Genomic DNA, 24,911 nt, shown 5'->3' with positions numbered 1-24,911 from the left:
ATAAGAAGTTTACTGTAATTTAAAATATTTTCAGTAACTTTTATATTAACTTGAAATTTAGGAAATTTAGCCAATTCAGGAAAATACTAAACCACCTAATTAGATACATTACAGAAATTTATTCTTACTTTTCTTGCCATCATTGTCCCACAAAATATACATTCCAAGGCTGAGGAAACTGAGGTAATTAAAACTGCTTTCATAACACTCATGTTATTTCTCCTCACAATGTATTATATAAAGGCAACCCATTTACATAATATGGACTTTAAACTTTGGTATCCAATTTAACATGCTCAAAAATAAACTTTTTTAAAAGTTACCTAGTGAAATAAAAACAATTGATTATTTCAATTCAAGTACATAAAGTATCCCCTATTATTTCTAGAATATAAAATAGAAATAACTTCATGACTTAAATTTTACTACTTATGTCCAATTTTCCTACTCCAATACAACTGCCACACACAAGGCCATTTCCTGGTTTTTCTCAGTACATTATCACCATCACTGCTCAAAGTGCAGCAACTAGAAAGCCAGAAAAAGGCCACAAAGAATAATACAGTCCGAATCACCTAAGACACAGAAGCAGGATTTCATTTCTTAACCAACAAATGTAATTCAACTGAACAGGCTCATTAAAGAGCTGAGCTTGGCTTCTCTTCTTCTACCCAGTGTTGTTCTACGAGGTTTTGTAAACAAAAAAACCCACCCAGTTCTAGATTTGCAAACTGTTAACTTGTCTACCCATAAAAAGCTGTGTGTCAGCTACGAAAAATTACCTAGTTGCAATTTACGATGACTAGTGACAGGTGACAGGAATCCGCAGGAAGCCTATTTGCAGGAATTGGTTCTGACTACGGGGGTGGGGGGGGCGAGAAAAAAAACCACAACTTCTTGAAAAGGTAAAATAGCTTAAAGCATTTAATATCTAAACAAATCAATCTGTTAATAGTAGTAGTCACAAAATATGCTTAATATAGAAACCCACATTTACGTCTTTAAGAAAAAGTGTAAATTGTACTTTACCTCAAAACATAAATTAACCCACTTAAAGAATCTGCAGAGGTCAAAATCATGGTGAATTTCAAACAACTTCAGAATAAAATAACCTTAAGTATTTAACACTGCTTTATATCTAAAAAATGCTTACAGCTTCTCATAAAAATAGTCTGAGGCAACTATTTTCTCTTTTATTCTTTAACAGACATGGTTCAACATTATAGGCAACATTCTTAAAACCTTAAGCTTCACAGACTTTCAGACAAATACTATGGTCCCCTTTTCTTTGATGTGAAGGTTTATTCAGCTAGAAAAAAAAAAAAGCATGGTAGACAACTTAATACATTTTCACCAAATTCAAAGTAGTACAAAAATTTTAAGACTACAGAACTACACATCGTACCTAATGTGTCATTAAAAATAGAAGACAGTATTTTTTTCAGCAAATAAAACAGCATACTGGTATGCTGCTAATGCATAAACCTTTTACTGTATACTGTCGTTCACAAATTATTTACAACTTCCACTGTGTGAAGAGAACTAGAATGTAAATTTTCTGCAAAACTGGAAAAAAGCAATACAAAATTTGTGAAAGTCTGTGTTTCATATTATACAAAAGTAAGCCAGTTCTTCTCTTCAAATACCAGATATTGTACACAGTGACATTTTGGACATTATTACAGTAATTCTTGAGGATGTTTTAATGCTGGAGGCAAGTTTACAGGCCTTGACTCTTCATCGAGGAGTACTAAGTCTTCGATTTCACTGCCTCTGTATTTCCTTTTACATATTTTTACCACCACCTTTTTCTTGAGAAATAACTTCAAGGCTTCTCTTGATGCAACTGCTTTTGCGTTTTCTTTGCTTTTTCCACAGCCAGTGCCCAAATACACAGACTTACATCTCAGTTCACAAACAATACTTTCTTGAGAGCTCTTGTTTTGAGGCAGATCTGCCAGTTCCTTTAGCGGGACGAAAACCACATCCAGCGTTGCTTTCAGAGCCTCGACAGCTGCGTTTAGGAGCTCTCCGTGATTCACGCTGGGACTAAAGCCACCAACGGCCACCAACTTCCATGCCACCGTTTTGTACAGTCTATTGAAAAAAGGCTGCTTCTGTTTCACATCTTCATTGGTTAACTTGCAACAAGAGAATCTGACAGAACTCTCGCTCGCCTGCGCAGTACTTTCAGAAGGCAGCTGTGACGTGCTGCTCTGAGAGCTGCTCTTAGAAGCCAGCTGGGACACACTTGCTATGGAAGTGCTTTTGGAAACCAGAGCGCCGCTGGTCCGGGAGCTGCTCTTGGGAGCTAACAGTGATGCAGCTACCTGCGAAGTGCTTTTGGAAGTCAGCATCGTGTTTGCTGAGGTGGTGCTCTTGGGGGTTAGTAAAGATGTGCCTGATGAGGAACTGTTTTTAGAAACTGATGATGAAACACTTGCCTCTGAACTAGCTTTGGAAGTTAACCCGCTTGAAGCTGTCTCTGAACTAGGTTTAGAAGACAACAGTGGCAACTCTATTTCTGAGCTTCCTGAGGAGCCCAGCAAGGGCACCTCAATCTCTGAGATGCTCTGAGAGGCCGAGACTGAAGAGCCTTCCAAAGCACTCTTTTTCGGGGATCCACTTTGTTGTCTGGAATCAGCGGACTGGGTCACATGACTATTCACACTGGATTTCAACAACGAAGAAACCAACGACGCTGAACCATGTTTATCTGGAGCTTCTGGTTCAGAAGCTTTTCCACACCCTACTGCTGTTACCTGAGAGGGAATGCTGCTGCTTTGGCTGGAAACAGAGCGCTCTCCATCACTTGTGGAGCTGTTCTGACTCAGGGTGCCAGAGCTCCGAGCTGAGTTCCCACTACTCTCTGACTTGGTAGTTGATCCCGAACACGCTGAACTACTTTCCTGCTGAGCTGATGCACGCTCTGTTTTGGCAGGAATTTTCACATGATCTTTTTGCTCAACTGCAGAACTGTTTTTTCCTTCTATGGCTCGTTTTTTTGTTGGCTCTTCTACCCCTTCTGAAAAAAACGAGAACAAGTATGTGACTAAGCCTACCTCATACATAACAGCTGAAGATTTACAAGACAGATACTCATATTAAAATAAAGGCACAAGATGAAAACATTTCAGGATTTGTAGATTCTTTAAAAAGTGTGGAATAAAAAAAAAAAAAAGTGTGGAATAACTTCATTAATTTCTTAAAACAGCGCTGAATAACACCAATAATCTTTTCATTTAAAAAATTTTTTTGTTATTTTTTTTGTTTTTTGGCCGCCCCGCAGGGCATGTGGGTCTTAGTTCCCTGACTAGGGCTCCAACCCGTGCCCCCTACAGTGGAAGCGCGGTGTCTTAATTACCGGACCGCCAGGGAAGTCCCCTCAATAATTTCTAATATTAAAAAATCAACAGCATAGACAATATTTCACACTTCAAAATCTCACAGAAGTCAAAGGAAACTATCAAATTCAAAGCCTAAAACACAGAGACACATAATTTAGGTTTAACAATTCCAATTTGATTAATAACATTATATAAATTCTAACTTGTTAAAAACTTAGGAATAACGATAATTCCTAATAACATCAAATTTAAGTTCTAAACTCCTATGTATGTTCACATCTATGATCTGCTAACCATTGCTACTCGATATCCCTCTTTTCTTCACCTTGGCAACCAGTTCGTCTCTTGTTGTATGGATTGGAGCATCTGTCACTTTGATGCCTTCAGCCATACTAAGTATTTTATCCATAACTTTTTGAGGGTACCTGAAAAAAGGAAGGGAAAGACACTTTAAGAAGTGTTTTTGCTAAGCTGCCACCTCTGGGGTACGAAAACAGGCCACAGGAACTGCATTTCCTGGTTGTAATCAAGAAACGGAATCAACCGCCAGGAACATTCTGTTTCCTGGAACGCCGTAAACAAACGCCCGGGGTCTGGGAGGCGGGATCCCTTCTTACAAACCTAATTTAGATTCAGTGCCCCTCTCCCCCAAGAGCGTTGTGAGCTCATCGCCAACAAACAACTCCACCGCCAGCTCCCCACCCAACGGGGGCACCTCCAGACTGGTAACCATGGCACAGACGCCCTTCTCGCCCTTAGAGGGCAGCCTGTCCCGCGGATTCCCGCGCTTCCACCACTTCCCCTTCCGCCGAAAGCTCCGGACAAAACCGCGAGAGCAGCTCAGGGACGCCGGCTCACTCACCGGCACCCGAGGAAGACGTGGTTGGCCCAGGCCATGGAAAAGGAGATGAGCTGCTGCAGCTGCCGACTGCGGGTCCCGCTCTCGGCGTCGGCGGCCTCCTCCGGGTGAGCGGAGGCAGCGCCGCCGGCGGGGGCCAGGTCCCCGGCGTTGCGGAGCAGGAACTCGCGGCGGTGGCGCCAGTGTTTGTCGGTCTCGCCGTCGGAGCGCAGCGTCTCCACCCAGGCGGCCACCCGCGGGTTCTGGCTCAGGTACTCCGACACCTCCTGCGCCATGTTGGGCCTGCGGGTCGCGATCGGACGCTGCGCCGAGGCTGGGGGCTGCGGGGCGAGCGGCCCTGTCACTGCGGCCTGCACCAGCGGCCCACCACAGAACGCCCCTCAAGAAGCGCAAACACGAAACAACAGCGCCGCGAGCAGCTGAACCGCCCACTTCCGCCCGCCGCCGGCTCCTTCCCTTTTATAACCTTGCTGCCGCCGAGCGCCCGCGCGTCCTTCCGGCGCGAGCCGGCTCTCCCAGGACGCTTTGCGGCGCCCAAGCCGCGGCGCTGCGGCCCCTGCGGCGGGGGTAGGGGAGGCGGGGCGAGATAAAGGGTTCGCGCGCCTGCCGTTCTGCTAGGGAGGGCCGCTAGTGTGTTCGCCCCGGGCGCCCTCGGCTTCGGCGACGGCCCCAGCGTTCCGACTGGGCTTTGTGACGCCACGCGCTCCCGCCCCGGGCCCGCTGCTCCGGGGGTCGGCGGAGGACAGCGGGCTCCGGGGCAGCCGGGTGGGGCAGGCCGAGTCCTCGCGTGCCGCGCGCGTTCCCGCGGACTCGAGTCGCCATCCGGCCGCGAGGTCTGGGCGCCTCGGCCCGAGGACGCTGGTTTCGAGCGGGGCCAAAGTAAACAAAGCTCGCCTCCATTTTTTCTGATTATGCAGAAAATCGAATGTAGACAAGCGAGGCATTCTGAGGCCGTCCAGTCTCGGGGCATTTAGGAATGTGCAGGTGTATATTAGCTTATAAGTATTATACTAATAATAAAGGTAAATGATAACGTTTAATCCAGTTCGATGTTGCCTTGTGGAGCCCAGTCTTTGAAACTACTCCTGACCCCGCAGACTTGGGTTTGGTTTCCGCGGTTCAACCCGGGCAGTACTGCTTCCTCTAGGGTGGATATTTGGTCAGTAACATAAACGCTGCGCCAGTACCTTCGGTATCCGTCGTATTTCCTTAAATTAACATACTGTAACCCCTAGCTGGACGGATACCCAGGAGGCGGCTTGGAAAAGTGTATTTGTCTCCACGCCCCTAAACTTCACCTCTTAGAGCTACATTTTTCTTTGCATTTTTTCCATTTTAGAATGTCCAGACTTAAAGCATAGCTGCTGGCTTGCCTATTGTTATGTTTCCAATATTAGGTATTTGGGTATTTTATGATTAATAAAATTTAATAATAAAATAAGTGATACTTATAATTTATCATTCTTGTCACTTATATAAGTAACAAGAATGATAAACTACGAAATAAAAAGAAATTTTCCTCTCATAAATGTGGATTGTGATTTTAAAATAAATCAATAATCAAACAAGGTAAAAAAGGAATGGTCACTTAGATGGGATTAACAAGAAGCCAGGTAATTTATATACATGCTGGAACAAGCAAAATTCAACTATTGTGTGAAAATAGTAGAGCCCATTTTCCTGTCGTGCCCAATGAAAGTGCATAAAAACAGAGGCACAGAAATTTTTTAAACTTACAATTTTGCTTCTAGTTTTGCTCTTCTTTCCTCTTTTTCCCCGAAACTTTAGAAGGGTGAAAAGAAGTGGAAACCTGGCACTTTATTTATTTATTTTTTAATATCTTTATTGAAGTATAATTGCTTTACAATGTTGTGTTAGTTTCTGCTGTATAACAAAGTGAATGAGCTATATGTATACAAATATCCCCATATCCCCTCCCTCTTGCATCTCCCTCCCACCCTCCCTATCCCACCCCTCTAAGTGGTCACAAAGCACCGAGCTGATCTCCCTGTGCTATGTGGCTGCTTCCCACTAGCTAGCTATTTTACATTTGGTAGTGTATATATGTCCATGCCACTCTCTCACATCGTCCCAGCTTACCCTTCCCCGTCCCCGTGTCCTCAAGTCCATTCTCTACATCTGTGTCTTTATTCCTGTCCTGCCCCTAGGTTTTTCAGAACCATTTTTTTTTAGATTCCATATATATGTGTTAGCATATGGTATTCGTTTTTCTCTTTCTGACTTACTTCACTCTGTAGGACAGACTCTAGGTCCATCCACCTCACTACAAATAACTCAATTTCATTCCTTTTTATGGCTGAGTAATATTCCATTGTATATATGTGCCACATCTTCTTTATCCATTCATCTGTCAATGGACCCTTAGGTTGCTTCCATGTCCTAAACCTGGCACTCTAAAAGACTGGAGAAACTTCATGGTTTTTCCTTTCATGAATTCTTTGGCGAGAGAAGGGGGAGGTCGCAAGTAAAAGAATCTAAGATTATGTACCTAGATGATATTTGTACATTTTAATCCAAGAATTTTCTCACTGTTTTTCTTTTTGCCCTGTAGTCTTCCACCCATGGGCTTCACTGCCTTGAAGGGGGTGCAAATGGAGCCTGGATTTCAAAATTAATTGTTAAAGTTATAATAAAAGCATTACGGTCTGAAAGCTGGAGTATGTGTTATTTGCAAAAGCCAGCTGCTTTACTGAAAAGATGCATGTCTTTTTTTTTTTTTTCTTTTCTTTCTTAAAAGGTTGACTTTGCATATGAAGATTCGGGGAATAGACCACGGACCACAAAGTTAAGAATGATAGCATATATTCTACTAGGGGGAAAAAAAAAAAGCCCTCTCACCATATGCAGACAAATTCTCAGACTGGAGGGAGGGAGAATTCAGAGAGAAAAGGTGAGAAGGGAACCTGTGAAAACCATTGAGGTTGGGACTGAGCGGGGAGGAGGAAGTGTTGGCTCTGCCTGGAACTTTGGGAGAAGACAGCCCACTAGTGCCCATCGTGGGTTGGCCTTTATAAGAGAAGAAATGAACTTAGAGAAGGCCTTTTATAGCTCTAGTAATTAACTATACAACTCCCTCCTCCTCCCCCAACACACACACACACACACCCCTTGTCTCTCACAGACCTTAGGGGGATCCAAAAAGTTCCACAAGGAGAGAGAAAGAGAGGAATGCTGAAGTGCCCCCAGCCACCATGGTCCCTACTTACCTGCAGGGTTTGTGCCATTTTGTTTTTACATTAAGCCTTAACATTAATAAATGTTAATAAATGTGTTTGCTGCTGTGAGAATTAAATAGGATTGTGAAGTTACATCTTTCATGGGGGTTAGTGTCTAAAAATCAGCATATAAAATGAAAGTCAGATAAGATATGATAACACTCTACCTTCTTTTCCTGTGGCAAGCAGTAGGCTCAATTTTAGAAAGACCCCTTGGGCATCTACTGATGTGAAGAAGTAGGGAACCATGGGCTTTCTGTACAGGTTCACAAATTCTAGGTTGATTAATTTCAGTTGCAAGTGACAAACAAATTATGATTTTAAATGGCTTCTGCTTAAAAATAAAAAAGAAGGGGAATTTATTGGCTATATTACTGATAATCCAGGGAGTAGACTTTGGGGATCCAGGTACTCAAACAATATAATCAGGAATCCTGTTTCTTTGCATCTCTAGACTTTGCTTTCTCTGCGTTGGCCTCAATCTCAGATAAGCTCTTCTTACATAATGGCAAGATGGTTCCCAGCAGCCCATAGCATATACATACTCCATATCTCAGCAACTGCTTTGAAAAGGGAGCTTATCTTTCCCGATAGTTTCTGTCATTGTCCTGAGGTTCTGTTGGGAATCCATTAGTTCTGTTGAGTCACGTATTAATCCCTCAAATAAACAGTGTAGCCAGGGATATGAAATATTCTGATTGTACAGGTCTGAGTCACGCGTCCCCCCTAAGAATAATAAAACATCTGAGCAGGGTCAATATCATGTAAGAGAAATAAGAAGATCAGTAAATAAAAAATTTACACTCAAAAAAGTGGGAGTCACAGCCATATGCACAGTAAGATCACCAAATGCCAGAAAAGATTTTAAAAAAAGGATGATAGTAGTGAGTTGCAAATGGCACAAGATAATTCTCCTGTGGGAAGCCCTCTTATCAGAGGACTTCCTTTCCTCCACATCTTAGCCAACGTGATAAAATCTTTTTATAACAATTATTATATTTCCTTACAGAATATTATATAGATCCTTCCTGAAAACAATTCCATCTTTTTAGTCATGTTCCTCCAAATACCAATAAGATGAAGTTATTATTATCTGTACTTTCTCATCCTTTTGTGAAAGTTTCGCTTATGCTTAGCCCTAGATTTAAATCTAGGAGTGAGATACAGGTAGAGCTCAGACAAGAGTTGGTACTTGAAGAAGCACAGTTCAAGTTCCCATAAAATAATAAACTTGATCCTCGCTTTTCAGAATCACGGACAGTTCGCACGGGAAGGGGACCTTAAGACTGTGTTTATTTTATAGATGAGGCAACTGAGGGTCAAAGTGGTTAAGTGATTGCCCAAGGTCAAACAACTGGTTAATGGAAAAGCAAGAATGAGAAACCAAGGGAAATGGTTAGTCTGTTGACTTGTGGTCTAGGACGCTGTCCTCTGTCACATATTGCTCCTTGGTGAAGTGTAATAACTTTTGATTAACTCACAAGGTGTAGTGGCTGCAAAAGAAATAGGAACTGAACCAACCCTTGTTCAGTCCAGGCACTAAGATATGACAGCAGTAATCCACTTAATTATTGGACAATTTGAAAACTAGAACAGGAAGCATTGAAACGTGTGTTTCATTGTGCCCAGGGCTCCAGTGCATGAATGTGTGATTGCCTTGAAACTGTGGGCAGGAGAGGAAGTAGAAAGTTACATTCCTGGAGGGATTGAGGGAGCCAAAGGAGAGGACAGAACATCGCCTGACTTAGTGGTTAAGAACAACCGTTTGGGAGTCAGAGATTCCTGGGGTTGAATTCCGGCTCCATTATATATCACCACTGCGGCCATGAGCAAATTGTTTAACCTCTGTAAGTATTTTTTTTTTTTTTAAGATTTTCTTGATGTGGACCTTTTTGGTTTTTTTTAAGTCTTTATTGAATTTGTTACAATACTGCTTCTGTTTTATGTTTTGGTTTTTTTTTTTTTTTTTTTTTTTTTGCGGTATGCAGGCCTCTCACTGTTGTGGTCTCTCCCATTGCGGAGCACAGGCTCCGGACGCGCAGGCTCAGTGGCCATGGCTCACGGGCCCAGCCGCTCCGCGGCATGTGGGATCTTCCCGGACCGGGGAACGAACCCGCGTCCCCTGCATCGGCAGGCGGACTCTCAACCACTGCGCCACCAGGGAAGCCCTATGTTTTGGTTTTTTGGCCCTGAGGCATGTGGGAATTTAGCTCCCCGACCAGGGATTGAACCCACACCCCCTGCAGTGGAAGGCGAAGTCTTAACCACTGGACGCCAGGGAAGTCCCTGTTTTCTTAATTTTAAAACAGGAATAGGGCTTCCCTGGTGGCGCAGTGGTTGAGAGTCCGCCTGCCGATGCAGGGGACATGGGTTTGTGCCCCGGTCCGGGAAGATCCCACATGCCGCGGAGCGCCTGGGCCCGTGAGCCATGGCCGCTGAGCCTGTGAGTCCGGAGCCCGTGCTCCGCAACGGGAGAGGCCACAACAGTGAGAGGCCCGTGTACCGCAAAATAAAATCAGATTATAATGTAGCTGGAATAATACTGACACAGAAAGAATTGCTTTTTGACAGGTGGTCCCACAGGTTTGTGATTAGACCTAAAAATTCCAGGCCAGCAAGCCGTGCCTAGGAGCCCCCCTCCCTGGACCTCCGTGAAGAATGACCTGCTTCTCTGAGATTCCACCTTCCCTGAAGCTTAGAGATGCTCACAGCAAAGGGAACTGAGAAAGGAGTAGAGGTGAAAGTAGGCAAATGCGGTGTCCCGGAAGCCAAGGGAAGACAACGTTCAAGGAAGACAGAAAGAACTGGGTCTGATGCTGCTGGTGGGTCAAGGAGAATGAGGCCTGAGCACTGACCATTGGGTTTAACAGTGGGGAGGTCACTGATGATCCTGAGTAGACCAGATGAACGTATGAACATAACCGAATGCAGACAGGCAGAGGAAAGGGGCAGATCACATGGTACCACGTCCCTGGCTGCTGTCCTAGACTTGTCAATCCCAGCATTCCCCGTGCTCACTGTTCTCTTCCAAAACACAGCTCTACCTATGCAGACTCAGGCTAGTCCTCGCGCATGGTGGTCTTATTCAGCACCGTATGATAGGCTAACCATTGGCCTGGGAGGGGAGCCTGACACAGAAGGCCCTGCCAATGCCTATCACATTCCCTTTCTGAAATAGGCGAGGCAGGCTGATATCAGTAGAATCTGAAGCTGAGAGACTGCACAAGGGGAGGTTGTGAGGTAGGAAGGCCACGCTGGACCACTAGTGGGCTGAAGTTTCAAAACAGGCGGAACACGTGATCATGGAGCTGAATTTATGGCATAGAAAACGGCATGCAGGTCAGAGTGCAGGGGCTGCCTGGTAGCAGGAGAAGAAGGGAGAAGCCCCCCAAGCAGAAGCAGAGATGGGGAATGTGGCTGAGTCATGTCTCGGTGGGCACTAGAGTCAGACCCACAAAGCACCGCCCTGTTCCAAACCTCCCACCAGGCCGGTGCCTCCCCGGAGCCCCGCCCTTCCATCTCCTCGAGGCTCTTCCCCCATCGCTGTGAAGGTCTGCACGTGAAGGCCCTACCTGAGCTCACTTGAGCGCAATGAAGTAAACCAGCAACACAGTGGGCACTATTTTACTAAGTCAGAGTGTGATCTCAGCAAGATGTGCTCAGAGGGTCCTGAATTAAAGCCAAAGAACAGAAACAAAATATGAAATGGGATTGATAGACCAGACATCGGGATGTATTCAGAGCGTGGTCTTTCCAGGAGTCTAACAGGAAAGGGGTGGGTCTCTCACCGACTTCTGCCTTCCTGGGCTTGACCGAGCCCCTGATGAAGTGAGGACGACGTGAGGAAGGCCAGACGTTCGTAGTGATGGAAGTTCTTTTGTGTTGGAGAGACCGAGGTAGGCGGCGTCCTTAAACTCGGAGCACCGGGTGAGCTAGTCCCTTGCATTCCTGAGGCTCAGTAGCTGGGTCATATGCATCTGCTAAAGATATCCCAAGGTCACTAGACCTTTGACTGAAGTAGTTATTTTTGTTGAGTTCAGTGGTCCAACTTGTCTTTTGCACATCGAATGTACAAAATTCAAAATTTGTTATGGTTCTGGGCACAGGGGTCAACTATGAGCTAGACCATTAAGGGATCAGGAAATGTCCCAACTAAACCATCTTGGGAAGGCTCTCCGGGATCTCTGCTTTAGGGCACCAGGGAAGAAGTTTCCAGACCTATTCCTGAACCATGGACATGAAAAAAGTATTCGTCAGAGTCTAGATGATTTCAATCAGATTAACTGTAGCCTCTTGATCTTCATTTTATAGACTGAGTTTTAGACTTATTACAGTGATATTTATTGAGCAACTACTTTGTGCCAGGCTCCATCTCGGTGCGGGAATGCCACGTGAGTCAACAGCAACGCTATTCCTGTCGTGAGGGGGGCTGATAGCTCAGCCCTTCACAGTACAATCAGAGGTGCTAGCATGCTCTGCAGTAAAAACGGCCCCAAATTATTCTGGCTTACAGCCTATTAACTTTACCACTTCCTTAGTACAATGAGAATTTTACTGCCAATTTACCTAGCAGGTTAAACGAATATTTGTGAGGTTCACAGAGGCTGATGGCGAAATTCCTAGATGTGTCTTGTCAGTGCTGGATCTTTTCCTAGTCAACTGTGGCCTCTCAGTAGTGACCAAAAATACTTAGCATTTTCCTCTTTCATGGAAGCCATGGGAACCATGATTCTCACGAAGGAGACCTTTCAGAAGGGTGGGGACTGCTGGGGGGAGAGGGAGGGGAGAGGAGAGGAAGTGGGGGGAGCCAGAGATGGGCAGAGAGATGCCGGATGAGTCCACCGCCATCCTCCACAGTGCGTGGCAGGAGGCTGGAGGGGACGGGTGACGTGCCTCAACCCGCCGTGGCTCCGTGGAGAAAGGCACGCGTGAGGGCGGAAAGTTGCGCGGTCTCCGAGTTCCCACCACTGCAGGCGCATCTGGCTGCGGTGCAGCTATTTTGTGACCTGGCACTTTCGGGAGTTGACATTTCCCCGCACACGGTGTTACCCGAAACAGAAAGACCTCTTCAGAGAGTTTCTTTTCAGAATGTGTCCGCTGAATATCTGTGACCTCTTTTGGCTCCCCGCGCCTCCCGACGCAGGTGAGACACCTAAGGATGTAACTGAACTGCCCCCCGTGGAGAAGCCAGCAGGGAGCCACGCCGAGCCAGAGCCCGGGAGTGCCTCTGGGTCCTGACCCGACTCAGTTCTCTTCCACTTGAGCAAAAAAGAAAGTCTGCAGGGAGGGCTTCCCGGGAGCAGTCACTTAAACACCACTCTGTTTGAACTGATTTATCTCTCTATGGACTGAAAAAACAGAAACGCACAAATAGATACCCTCTGCTCCCCAGGGCCCATATCCAGACCAGCAGGGCTCCTATGTGGATAAAACAAAAGAAATGCGTGAATGAGCCACACCCAAAGCAATACTACAGTATTAGCGACAATAATTTTGTGGTCCCCAATCCAGCCTCTAGCATCAAGGATAGTCATTACCATCGCGTTGCTGTTCTCCCTGTTGTTTTTTTCCCCCCTTTGCCACCCCAGGTTTTGGGTCTCTTGCCCCAGGTTGGAGATTGTGGGAGATATTTCTTTAGAGGCAGAGGACAGAATTTGAAGTCTTTGGAAGGGAGGAGGTGGAAGGTAGCAGAGTGACAAGAGACTTGGGGAAATTCCCCCTGGGCTGGCAATGGAATAGAGATTTGAGTGGATTCTGTGAGTAATAGAGATGCAAGCAACTGCCCCATCACCCCCACCCCAACCCCCTTTGGGAAGAGGAAGGAACTCAGAGTACTTGGCTGTGAGGTCTAGGGGAGGGGAAAAAAACCAAAAACCCTTTTCCCCTACCCTCTTAGATTCAGTGACTCAGGCCTGTGAATTAAGCTGACAGAAGATAGGTTAACAGGAGAAAATGCATACAACTGAAACACTCTTTCCAATTTTACGTGTCCAAGGCTTCACAGAAAAGAAGTAAAAAAAACCCAAAGAAGTGGTTAGATTTGGGGGCTTATATACCATTTTAACAAAGGGAGATAAATTGTGAGGTGACTAGCCAAAAGAAAGGGATTTGGGCTTTGAGGGATAATAAGTTGTGGGAAGGTGAACTAGGAAAGAAATGGAAGATAAGGGTTTTTTTAGTCAGCTTGTTATGCACACTCATGGTGCTGGCCCTCTGTCTCCTGTGATGAAGATTGCTCTCCTCACCCTGGTACAGGAGAGGGGGGACATTTATGCCACCATCACAAAGGGAAATCTACGCCCTGCTTTTGGGCAGTTAAGAGGAGGGCAGAGGACTCTTCCTATATTTGTTGATTCTCAACTTCCTTCTGCTCAAAATAGTGTCATATTTTGGGGTGGCATATTCTGAACCCTTCAGAGGAGTCCCTAAGGAGGCCAGACCCTACATTCAGAGGGGTGAATGACGGTCTTTAGGGACCAGGCTGGCTTGGGCACAAAGTGCATCTTGGCAGTGACCCCCTGATGGACAAGGGCTGAAGGCCCAATTTTGGTGTTTTGGACACTACAGATACGCCAGCAGTTCTCGTGTGACCCTAGAGATGGGAGGAGACCCAAACATGACTGAGATTGAATTTCTCATCACACAGGCAAGTTGACTTAATATGACTTAGAAACTTCAAAATGTGGCATTTAAAAAATTTTTGCTACTTGTGTTAGAGTAAAATTCATAACCATTAGCTATATATTATCTCATTAAAACTCACAATAATCGTACGAAGTTGGTATTATTGTCATCACCATTTTGCAGAGGACATCAAGCCTTAAAGGGCTAAATAACTCAATTACTCACAGCTATTCAGGTGGTGCTGGGAACCACCTGGAAGGGACTGCCCCCCTCCATCCTACTTTGCATAATAATTGGTTATGGACTTTTCAGTTTTGAATTTGGCTAAACCTTTATTTTGAAGTGGTTTCTCCTGAATTCCTTTATGAGAAATTGAATTCATTTCATAGCACTCACTGTATAGATCCACTTGGTCACCCCAGCTAGAAGGCAAGGTGCCTTGGTGGAGAACAGGGACGCTGTTTCCCCTACAGGAGGGCACAGAAAGACACTCAAGTGTCACCCACTACACGCCCCCAAACCCACTTGCTGTTAACCACGCAGGGAAGGGAAATTCTGGCTCAATGTTATTAAAAAACAAAACCTTAAAGAAAAAAAGAAAAGTCGAAGAAACATCTATAAGAGAGTTCTTTGTAACAGTTTGGTAATCCGAACAGAAAAACCTTTGATAAGATCTCTGGGAGAGCGAAAGTAATTCTCCTCTCTGACTCTCTGAGTACGGATGGCGAAACAAAATGACCGATTCCACCAAGCATCAATGAGGCCCTAATCCTGGAGGAAGGAAGTGGGGTCCGGTTTCCACTGCTGCTATAAAAAAAAAACAGGGCTTTGTTTCTCAGGATTGCTTTTCCAGTAGTTGTGACACACGGCGGTTTTCTTTGGCAGGAAAAACGCCTTCGGAAAGGGCTGTTTTAGCCCGAGCCGCGCTGAGCTCGCGGGATGTTCCTCCCTGAGGCCACTGGGTGGCGCTCGAGGAGCCGGGATGGCGGGTCCGAAGTGGGCAACGTGCAGAGGTGACTCTGAAGAAGAGTGAGGCCAACCCTCCTCCCAAAGCCATTTTCAGTGTGGACAGTCGCGGTTTTCTCCCTCTTCTATAAAGAAGGAATAAAAGCATATTTAGAAATGATGTTTTTACTTGGAAAATGCTATTTTTATTGGTCTGTAAAAGACCATCGGCGTCAGAGCGTGCAAACGCAACGTCAAGGCCGGCGCCGGACTCCACCCTTCCAGCTCCTGGCCCGCAGCCCCTCCTGTACGGAAAGAGCCGAGTGGGCTCGTGCACGCCCTTCCCCCTTGGTTAGGCCCTCGGGCCCCAGCATCTCCTCGTTGCTCTCCGGCACCGCCGATGGGCTTCCCCTACATTTCGAGTTCTGGTACCACCCCCTTGCACCTCCCCAGGGAGCAGCCAGGCCTTAGCAGTCAACTCTTCCCCTGGTCTGCTCTCTTGAATAAACTTGCTTAGCAATTTCCCTCTTCAAAACCAAACTACGCTAGAAACAAGGGGTCCCTATCGGCCCTCCACTGCCCCTTTACCTACCTGTTGCCCATCACTTGCTTCCCCTTCTCAACACGCGGGATGGATTTGGCTGTGAGCACGGCCTCGACTTCCTCCCTCCTATTTACTCAAATCCACCCTGATTTAGTTTTTGTTTGATACTGATCACCCCTATCTCCTTCTCCCCTTGGGTCCCCCCTTGGCTCCTGAGACTTACCTCCCTTGGGCTTCCTCCCAGGCTCCGCCCTCCCAGGCCCCACCCCTCCTAGACCTGCCAATCCTCCCCCCCTTTCTGGGATCCACTTGCGCGCAGCACTCTGCAGACCTGTGGAAGGGAGTCCACAAAAGGCCCCACTCCAGCAGGGGGTAAAGACTTGGGCCTGCTGGACAAGGTGACGAGTTTTTTTGTTTTTTATTTTATTTATTTTTGTCTGCATTGGGTCTTCTTTGCTGCACGCAGGCTTTCTCTAGTTGTGGCGAGCGGGGCCTACTCTTGGTTACGGTGCACAGGCTTCTCATTGCGGTGGCTTCCCTCGTTGCGGAGCACGGGCTCTAGGTGCGCGGGCTTCAGTAGCTGTGGCTCGCGGGCTCAGTAGTTGTGGCTCGCGGGCTTAGTTGCTCCGCGTCATATGGGATCTTCCCGGACCAGGGCTTGAACCCGTGTCCCCTGCATTGGCAGGCGGATTCTTAACCACTGCACCACCAGGGAAGCCCAGGTGATGAGTTCTTGATCCGCATTTATTTTTACCGTTAGAAGGACCTTTGCTAAGGATCTTGAGTAATGGATAGGTTCCCAAGCTCAGAGGATACATGTATCCCCTACATGCCGCGGGGCTTGTAGGGGAGAGAGGGTTGGAAAGTGTGTGAAGGGTGTTCAGTGCTGGGCTAGCAGTTGGGACCCCATTTCACAGACCCCTAATCCTTGTGTGAGAGGCAGACCCGGGGGCCACTTGGGGAGGGTCAGCATCCCTCCCTGGGCTCCCCCAAGGAAGGCTGGAACCCTGGAGCTCCAGTTATTTACTGCTGTCTGAAAAACTGACGCGGCAGATCAGGTCTGCAATTTGGACAGGAATGAGGGCATGGGAGAAGCCTCGTCTCGGCTTCACGAGGTATCAGCTGGGGCACATCAGGGGGCTGAGGATCCACTTACAAGATGGCTTTCGCACATAGCTGGAGAGTTGGCGTTGGCTGTTGGTTGAGAGCTTGGGGGCTTGGTTCCTGTCCCCACGGGCCTCTCTACCATTGGCTTGGCCTTTCTCAACCAGTCTGCTGGCTGGTTCCCAAGAGACAAGAAGTGGAAGTTACCGGTTTCTTAAGGCCTGGGCCCCAAACTGACACAGTGATTATCTTGCATCCACTGTATTCTATTGGTTAAATACTTGCCAGGCTCAAGTTCGAGAGTAGAGGACAGAGACGCCACCTAGTGATAGAAGGAGTATCAGAGAACTGGGGGCCACGTTTTCAAACTGCCACACGTAGGCTCCTGCCTTTACCCCTCTCTCCTTCTCCATCCTTTTAGGTTGGGACTGGGTGGGGACAGTCAGTAAAGTGAAGCCCAGAAAGTTATGGCATGGATCACACCTTTCTCCACCCCAGCCTTAGGGCTGCTTCCCTCAGTGGTGGTCAAGCTTGCAGATCAAAGAAAGGCCGTGGTAATTTAATGTGTCCCTTCCAGGAGGGTGAAAAGGAGGGGAGGGGAGGAAGAAGTTTCAGGGAGCTTCAAGCAAGTTGGGGCTTCCATCAGGGGCAAGAGGAATTATCTGAGTGAAGAGAAGAGAGGTGAACACAACAGCAGAAGCATTTCTCAGTGTTTCCGAGAGGCCTCGCCCGATGGCCTGCTTTCAAAGTACAGAGCAGAGTTCCTGCTGTTATTGTGGTGGTTATAGGTGGGTTATTGTCATTAGAATGAGTTTAAGCTTCTTTTCCGTGTCTTTCATGGTGCTTCAAAAGTAATAGAAATTAAGAGTCACGAGGCCCAGCCAGCTCAGGCATTTTCCTTTGAGGTTGGGGACGAGGAAGCCAGGCGTCGTGCCAGTGAAGCTGGACACCTGTGCTGCAGATGATCAGCTGAAGCCGCTAATTAACCTCACAAACGCGGCCAAGCAACTATGGGGGTGATGACCGTCTCCCTCCAGACCCAGCCCAGTCTTGAGCCCATGACCTTGAGCGACACTGTACCGCCCATGGCTATTCTATAAAGGGGAGAATGATGGCAGGCAGCGGACTGGCTCCCTGCAATCATGAAGGTAACGAAAGACATAAATATACGAAGCACCAAGGCTTGCAGGGTGAGCGTGGCTCAGTGCCGAGAACCACAGTGGCCTTTTTACACCAAGTAGGCACGTTTTCCTGATATAATTGTCTTCCTTTTGCAAGCATTGAATTAATTTCTCTTACGCACACACGCCCTTCTGCCTCTGTCTGCACTCCATAAATAGTTGCTATTAATTGCCATGTCTTGCTTTTTATTATATGCTCATCGAGACCAGAAATTTCACATCCTCTATGCTGCGAAAAGTCCTGGGTGGCTTTAATATAATGCCAAGCTACTGAGAAGCCCTCAGGAAATATTATCACTATTTATGAAAGTGGCAACTACTTTAATTGAGATGTGAACAACGAAAAAGGGCTAAATGCCCTTGGCTCTTCACCTCTGTTGCATTGGGAGAGACTGATTTTTTTTTTAAGATTTTTTTTTTAATTAATTTATTTTGGTTGCGCCAGGTCTTAGTTGCAGCATATGGACTTCTCAGTTGTGGCATGTGGTCTTTTCAGTTGCAGCATGCATGTGGGATCTACTTCCCCAACCAGGGATCGAACCTGGGCCCCCTGCGTTAGGAGCGCAGAGTCTTACCCACTAGACCACCAGGAAAGTCCCGGGAGAGACTGATTAACACAGGCTTCCAACTAACTCCTTCCCTCTCCGGCATCTAAAACTCGGGTGCATTTAGGTCACTGAGCAGCTGTGTGGGTGGGTGAGAGGCTTTCTTGGGCTTAAGCCAGAGAGCCCGGCTATTTGCAGCAGAACTAGATTTTTTTTTTGTTTTTTGCGGTACGTGGGCCTCTCACTGCTGTGGCCTCTCCCGTTGCGGAGCACAGGCTCCGGACGCACAGGCTCAGCGGCCACGGCTCACGGCCCCAGCCGCTCCGCGGCATGTGGGATCCTCCCGGACCGGGGCACGAACCCGCATCCTCTGCAACAGCAGGCGGACTCTCAACCACTGCGCCACCAGGGAAGCCCAGAACTAGATTTTAAGATATGGAAAACTTGGTAAATATGCCAAGCAGGAGACAAGGAACCAGGCCAGGTCAGGTCAGGCCCCAAAATGGAGCCTCCAAAGAGGCTGGGAGGTCACGAGGGGGTGTGTGTGCAGCCAACACCAGAGGCTGGGGCTTCCTTTGAGCAAGCGGAGGGCTTGGGGTAGCACTGGGGCCAGTGTGCTGTGTCCCTTCCCCGGCTTCCATTTCTTGAAGCTCCAAATCTGGGAGGGGCTGCCAGGACCCACATTCCCATCATTCTCAGGAAGTCAGAAGCAGGCGTTCTCACCCCTTGCCGTGGGTAAGTTGTGACTGGGTCTCCCAGGATGATCCCTGGGGTATGTTGGGTGTAATACCATGCTCAGTCATTGCTATACAGAAGCTTGAGAAAAAAGTGCAAAGTAGGACTGAAGCTTTATAGAGAATTATGCCACTGTGAGTTTTAAAACAAGCAAAAGAAAGTCATGACTGTCGCAAGCAGTCACACTGCACAGAAATGCAAAGTTGCATTTCTGCTGCTACCTAGGTGACTTGGGTTCATTTGCATATTATACTTTCATTTCGCTCAACTTTCATACATGGGCCAGTAACATTTGCCAATGACTTAGACTCTCCTCAGACCAGGTGAAATGAAATCCAGTTTGTTCTGAAGAAAAAGTGGAGGGAGCGGAGGATTGCGTTTAACTACCAGGTTTACTTAAAACACAATCCCCTCCCGTTCAATTTATTTTCTGCGAGGTCAAATGGCAATTCCTTTTCAATTAGCCGGGATTGTTACATAACAAAAGCAAGCTGTATTTCTCCTTTTCCTTTCCCAGGTGACCAGGATTTGGATCAGTAGATGTTGGCTGTTCTCTTTCCCAGAGCTGGAGTGACAAGGACCCAAGGCCGGATATCTACAGTGATTTTAATGACTTTGCTAGAGGTCACTTTGGGGGAAAAGTTTCAAAGACAATCCACCAGCAGTGAAAGACAACACTAACGTTCTCTGTGATGCCCTGGGCGCATTAATATGTGAGCGTGTGTAATGTGAGAATTCTTGGGAGGTGATACGTCAAGGCAAGCTTGTCACCACGGTGGAGAGTGAGGGTACCCACCCTACATCCCCGTCCCTCTTTTCTGACCCCTTAAGCCAGTGCCTCCTCTAGCTCTCCTGGGAGTGTCCTCTAGGTGAGTGAAATAATAGGAAGATTGCTCACATATTTTTAGAAAAAGGAAAATGCATAATGTCTTTAATTCCATTTATATTTCTAGTGGGATTACAGGCCATCCTAGACTAAGGTTTTTCTAATGAATTAAATAGACTTGGTTTTGAGTCTTGGCTCTGCAACTTCTTAATTATGAGATCTTGGGAAATTTGTAGAAACTCTCAGATTTTCATTTATAAAATGAGGGTATTCACACCTCCCTCATGGGGCTGGGTGAACGGGACAGGGTGCACAAAAATACCCATCACAGGGTCTCGACACCTAGCAGAGACTCGGGATCGGCAGGGAGGGAGATTCTCCTCTCCCCGCACAGCCTGTCCTGGAGGTGCTGCTGTCACCGGGCAGCACGGGGACATGTGGGAACGAAGGCGACGAGCACCGTGTGCTAGCCATGGGAAGTCCTTCTCGGAAACTAACAGCAAAGAGCTGCAGCGTGGATGGGGACTCTGGAGAGAATGGGTTTTCTGTTGCTTCAGCGATCACAGAACCTGCGGGTGCCAGTGGCAGCGTGGCTGGGCGAGGCAGCCCCGAGAAACAGGCTGATCAGGAGACAGGTCACAGAGCAAATGAAGGAAGTGGGAGGAAGTGTCCTTCGATAACCCATGTGACACAGTGTACCGCGATATTATACCGCATGATCTGCTTCTTTCCCCACGTGTCCCCGCACCCCTGCGTTACATGTGGAGACTGTTTATTCACAGCTGAATTGCCAGTGCTTGGCCCGCTGCCTGTCACTTAACTGTAGGTGCTCAGTAATGACTGATGACTGATTAACCGAGAGAATGATACCCCTAGCCTCCTGATGACCCAAATTTGCATTTTCCCTGCCTCTGAGACAACGTGGGCATTTCACACGATGCAAAGTTCCCAGCAATCCTCTTAGAATTCACTCAAGGTACTCCTCTGTAGCAACAGAATAAGAGCAGAGGATCCACGGAGAAGCTTTGATGCAACAAAATGGTTTTCTGTGTGCCGTTCACCGTGAAAATCAAGAATGGTTTTCATAAGAAATGAAGAATGACCAAAACACTTACAGAATCTCAAAGAAACATGAACAAAAGCCCGCTTCTCTGTCATCTTAGGCGTGTGGCACATACTTCACCAATGGATGTCCTCATACAAGCCTTTCCTTTTGTCTTTTTAATTAATTAATTAATTAATTAATTCTTGGCTGCGTTGGGTCTTCGCTGCTGCGCACGGGCTTTCTCTAGTTGCTGCGAGCTGGGGCTACTCTTCGTTGCGGTGTGCGGGCTTCTCATTGCATTGGCTTCTCTTGTTGCGGAGCACTGGCTCTAGGCACGTGGGCTTCAGTAGTTGTTGTGGCTCACGGGCTTAGTTGCTCCGCAGCATGTGGGATCTTCCCAGACCAGGACTCGAACCCGTGTCCCCTGCATTGGCAGGCGGATTCTCAACTGCTGCGCCACCAGGGAAGCCCCTCATCCGTATTTTTGATGAGTCTGAGCAACAAAGAATCAAGGTTCTTTGTTGGTAAACAGGTAACAATTAAACCATGTTCTTAGAACCACGGCTCAAAGAAACTCAGTACGTCCACCAGCAGAATTACAAAATAAAGGTGAAAGGAGGGACTTCCCTGGTGGCACAGTGGTTAACAATCCGCCTGCCGATGCAGGGGACACGAGTTCGAGCCCTGGTCCGGGAAGATCCCACATGCCGCAGAGCAGCTAAGCCCGTGTACCACAACCACTGAGGCCGCGCTCTAGAGCCCGCGAGCCACAACTTTGAGCCCGGGCGCCTAGAGCCCGTGCTCCGCAACAAGAGAAGCCACTGCAATGAGAAGCCCGCGCACCGCAACAAAGAGTAGCCCCCGCTCGCCCCAACTGGAGAAAGCCCGCGCGCAGCAACAAAGACCCAACACAGCTAAAAATAAATAAATAAAATAATTAATTAAAAAAAAAAAAAAAAAAAAAGGGGTGAAACCATAGCGTTATCTGTAAAAAGACGCTACTGGAATACAGGACTATTGCAACCAGTTATCTTTTAAGTGATTGCCCAACTCATTTTAAAATCATTCTTTATGATAGAACATTTATGCCTTAAGGAATAATTAAACAGGCAAGTGCCAATTTTTGAAAAATAAGTTTACCCCAAATAGCTTATTTGTGAGCCCACGCCGTGGGTCTCTCACTTGAACGGTGGTCTTCTGTTGTCCACGACAGACAGGCAGCGGCATCTCACAGAAGTGTATATTGGGGGCCTGAGGAGCTTCCCAGGAAGGAACTCAGCCTGGGTTACTGCTGGGGAACTGGTGAATGGACGCAACTCTATCTGCAAAAGCTGGGGAGCTTCCTGGAAAGAGGCTCATTCAAGGGGAAGAAGTTGCCCAAGAAGAGGCTCTGAATGGCTTGGGCGGGAGGGTCCGGGGGAGCTGTTCCCCTAACCTGTCCCGGGCCCAGTCTACTTCACACTCGCACGTCTGGAGACAGAGAGAATAAAATGTACGAGTATAAAATGGAATGATCTATTGTAACACACTCCGTAAAATCCTGGGGCTGAAAGAGCAGTGCTTTGAGACTCCCTCCCTCTGGCACTGTTTACTCTCCCATAGGCTGGGAACCATGAGAACTCAGGACATCAGTGACCTCACCGGCAGGGAACAGCTGTACCCTGGGGGTGAGAAGATGAGGCATGGTGCCTGGTGACACAGTGTCAGCCCCAGCAGGAAGTGCTAGAGCGGGTGGGGCACTGGCGGCCTGGAGAAGTACACAGAGGGCACTCCCTGAGCATGCCAGGAAGTTCTTGGGAGGGGCCACAGAGAGGCGGCCTTCTTGTGCTAGCAGGTAGAAGCAAGAGCCTTTGCAAATTGGTGATTACTCTTAATACTACCTCTTCCAAACATTGGTGAGACCTAGGAAAACTTGGGTTCCATCATGCATTTGGTAATCATCTTATATTCTAAAATCATACTATAGACAGTGGTTAGATTTTTAAATACGGAAGAAAATAAGAAGGAGGGAGGGAGGGAGGAAGCCCAATTTCTCCCATTATAAACTATACATTGGCTAAACACTATACATTTGTTATTGAAAAAAGAGTAGAACTCTTTTTGTTTTTAAACCCATAAAATACATTTAAACATACCGAGTGTTAAGCAAACAGATAACTGGCCTCTGGTGCTTTTCCACTGTCAGCCGAACGGTTCACCTTAATCCACGTGCTTACTTAGGGCTCAGAACTCAGCATGTACTTAGGGCTCTGTCCATTACTTAATCCCTGAAATACACTGTTAACATCCTACATGGGGTGGTTGGGACAGGAATGAAGAGTCCCAACACCAGCTGAGGAGGGGCAGGATGGGTAGGCAGGCAGAGAAGAACTAGCATCTATTGGACATCTTTTTTTGGTTTCTTCTCTAACTAAATGTTCATAGGATCTTATTTTTTTTCAGAAGAAAGCATTGGCATCTTTTTTTTTTTTTTTTTTTTTGTGGTACACGGGCCTCTCACTGTTGTGGCCTCTTCCGTTGCAGAGCACAGACTCCGGATGCGCAGCCTCAGCGACCATGGCTCACGGGCCCAGCCGCTCTGCGGCATGTGGGATCTTCCCGGACCGGGGCACGAACCCGTGTCCCCTACATCGGCAGGCGGACTCTCAACCACTGCGCCACCAGGGAAGCCCTCTCTGGCTGTGTTTTTCTTTCCAATTCTTTGCGGGCTTTTTAGCTCCATCTCCCCAGTGGTCTCCATTCCATCATTTGTCCTCCATTAGTTCTTTTATAGGGTCTATCTTATTTCTGAAATGTTCACTACTAAAGTGTCTCGCAGTTCTTAAAATCCCCAAAGCATTCCTACCTCATAATCCTTCTCCCGTCCTGTTCCATCTTCATGAGGCACCAGGAGCATCTTTCCTGCAAGACCTTGCTTGGAGCTGACGGTGGACCCGAGAACTCCAGAAGCCTGATTAGTTTTCTTTCTACAGAACCAATCCATTTACCTAGACGACTTCACATTTCAATTCTCAACATCTAAGTATGGCCAGCACTTTTAAAGTAGAAGAATTCTTTGTCAGAAATAGGCTTTGCTTTTTGTCCTAGAGACATTTGCCAGAGGATATCAGTTTTTTAAGGGAAATATAAACAACCATCTAGTAAGGAAGAAAATCCCACATCTCACAGATTTCACTCACTTCTATTTTCTTCTTATTCATGCCCAGCTCATGTGAAGGGCTTGTTCAACCCATCTGATTATGGGAAAATGCCAATTATCAAAAGGGTAAACATTCCCTAAATCTTCAATAATATCTAAAAAGTGTGTGATTTTATTGTACTCCTGACACGTTTTGATGGTTTCATGGGTTAATGGAACTTCTTATGGAATCATTGTGCAAAAGCTTTAAATAAAAACATCAAAGCCTTTATTTTATTCTTCCTCAGTCACAGGACAGACCAACCCTGCAGCTCACTTCCTTATTAGAATACTAGAACGGTCGGATTTCTGCCCACACACTGACCGGGCTTTCCTGTGGGGTAAGGAGTCCTTTTTCTAGCCCTGAACTGAATGCTATTCATTCTTCCACTGTTCACTCACTATAGTTCTTCTGTAGTATTCTGATTCTGTTGAGAGAATCCAAAATTGGCAAATGCTTTGATTTACAAACCTTGATTTACAAACACAAAGGGTAAACATTTTCTAACTCTTCAGTAATTTTCCATAATATTCCAAAGCATGCAACTTTATTCTACACGTTTTGATGGTTTCATGGGTTAATGGATCTCCTGACTGAATGATGGAATTATTAAGCCTTGCATAAATAGTAGAAGATCCTCTTCAGAGGTGTTAGATAAAGTAGAAGTTTGGCAACAGTCTGGTGAAGTGGGGCTCTATAGACCACCGGCCTGGAAAATCCAGTTTTCAATTCAGTTTCTCC

At 46.7% G+C, this 24,911-nt stretch overlaps 1 protein-coding gene and 1 non-coding gene across 3 annotated transcripts; both read right to left on the bottom strand.

Annotated features, from left to right (window-relative positions):
• Positions 1-900: 900 nt before the first annotated feature.
• Positions 901-5,933, bottom strand: CDKN2AIP (CDKN2A interacting protein). Of its 2 annotated transcripts, none has more exons than XM_032618587.1 (3): positions 4,210-5,933; positions 3,673-3,772; positions 901-3,025 (listed from the first exon to the last, which is right to left on the bottom strand). In XM_032618587.1, the coding sequence occupies exons 1-3, from the start codon at positions 4,479-4,481 to the stop codon at positions 3,017-3,019; spliced, it is 381 nt and encodes a 126-aa protein (XP_032474478.1). In that variant the 5' UTR covers positions 4,482-5,933; the 3' UTR covers positions 901-3,016. The 2 variants fall into 2 exon arrangements, with proteins under 2 accessions (XP_032474478.1, XP_032474477.1); XM_032618586.1 differs by having other exon boundaries at positions 3,642-3,772; positions 4,210-5,590.
• A 12,427-nt stretch (positions 5,934-18,360) lies between these two features.
• On the bottom strand, positions 18,361-18,433 carry TRNAR-CCU. The gene has a single exon. It is a non-coding gene; the product is annotated as a tRNA-Arg (tRNA).
• Positions 18,434-24,911: the final 6,478 nt, after the last annotated feature.

Source organism: Phocoena sinus, chromosome 21 (genome assembly GCF_008692025.1).
Source record: "Phocoena sinus isolate mPhoSin1 chromosome 21, mPhoSin1.pri, whole genome shotgun sequence".
Lineage (NCBI taxonomy): Eukaryota > Metazoa > Chordata > Mammalia > Artiodactyla > Phocoenidae > Phocoena > Phocoena sinus.
Note: the sequence above shows the minus strand (reverse complement) of the source record. Positions and strands in the feature narration are given on the sequence as shown.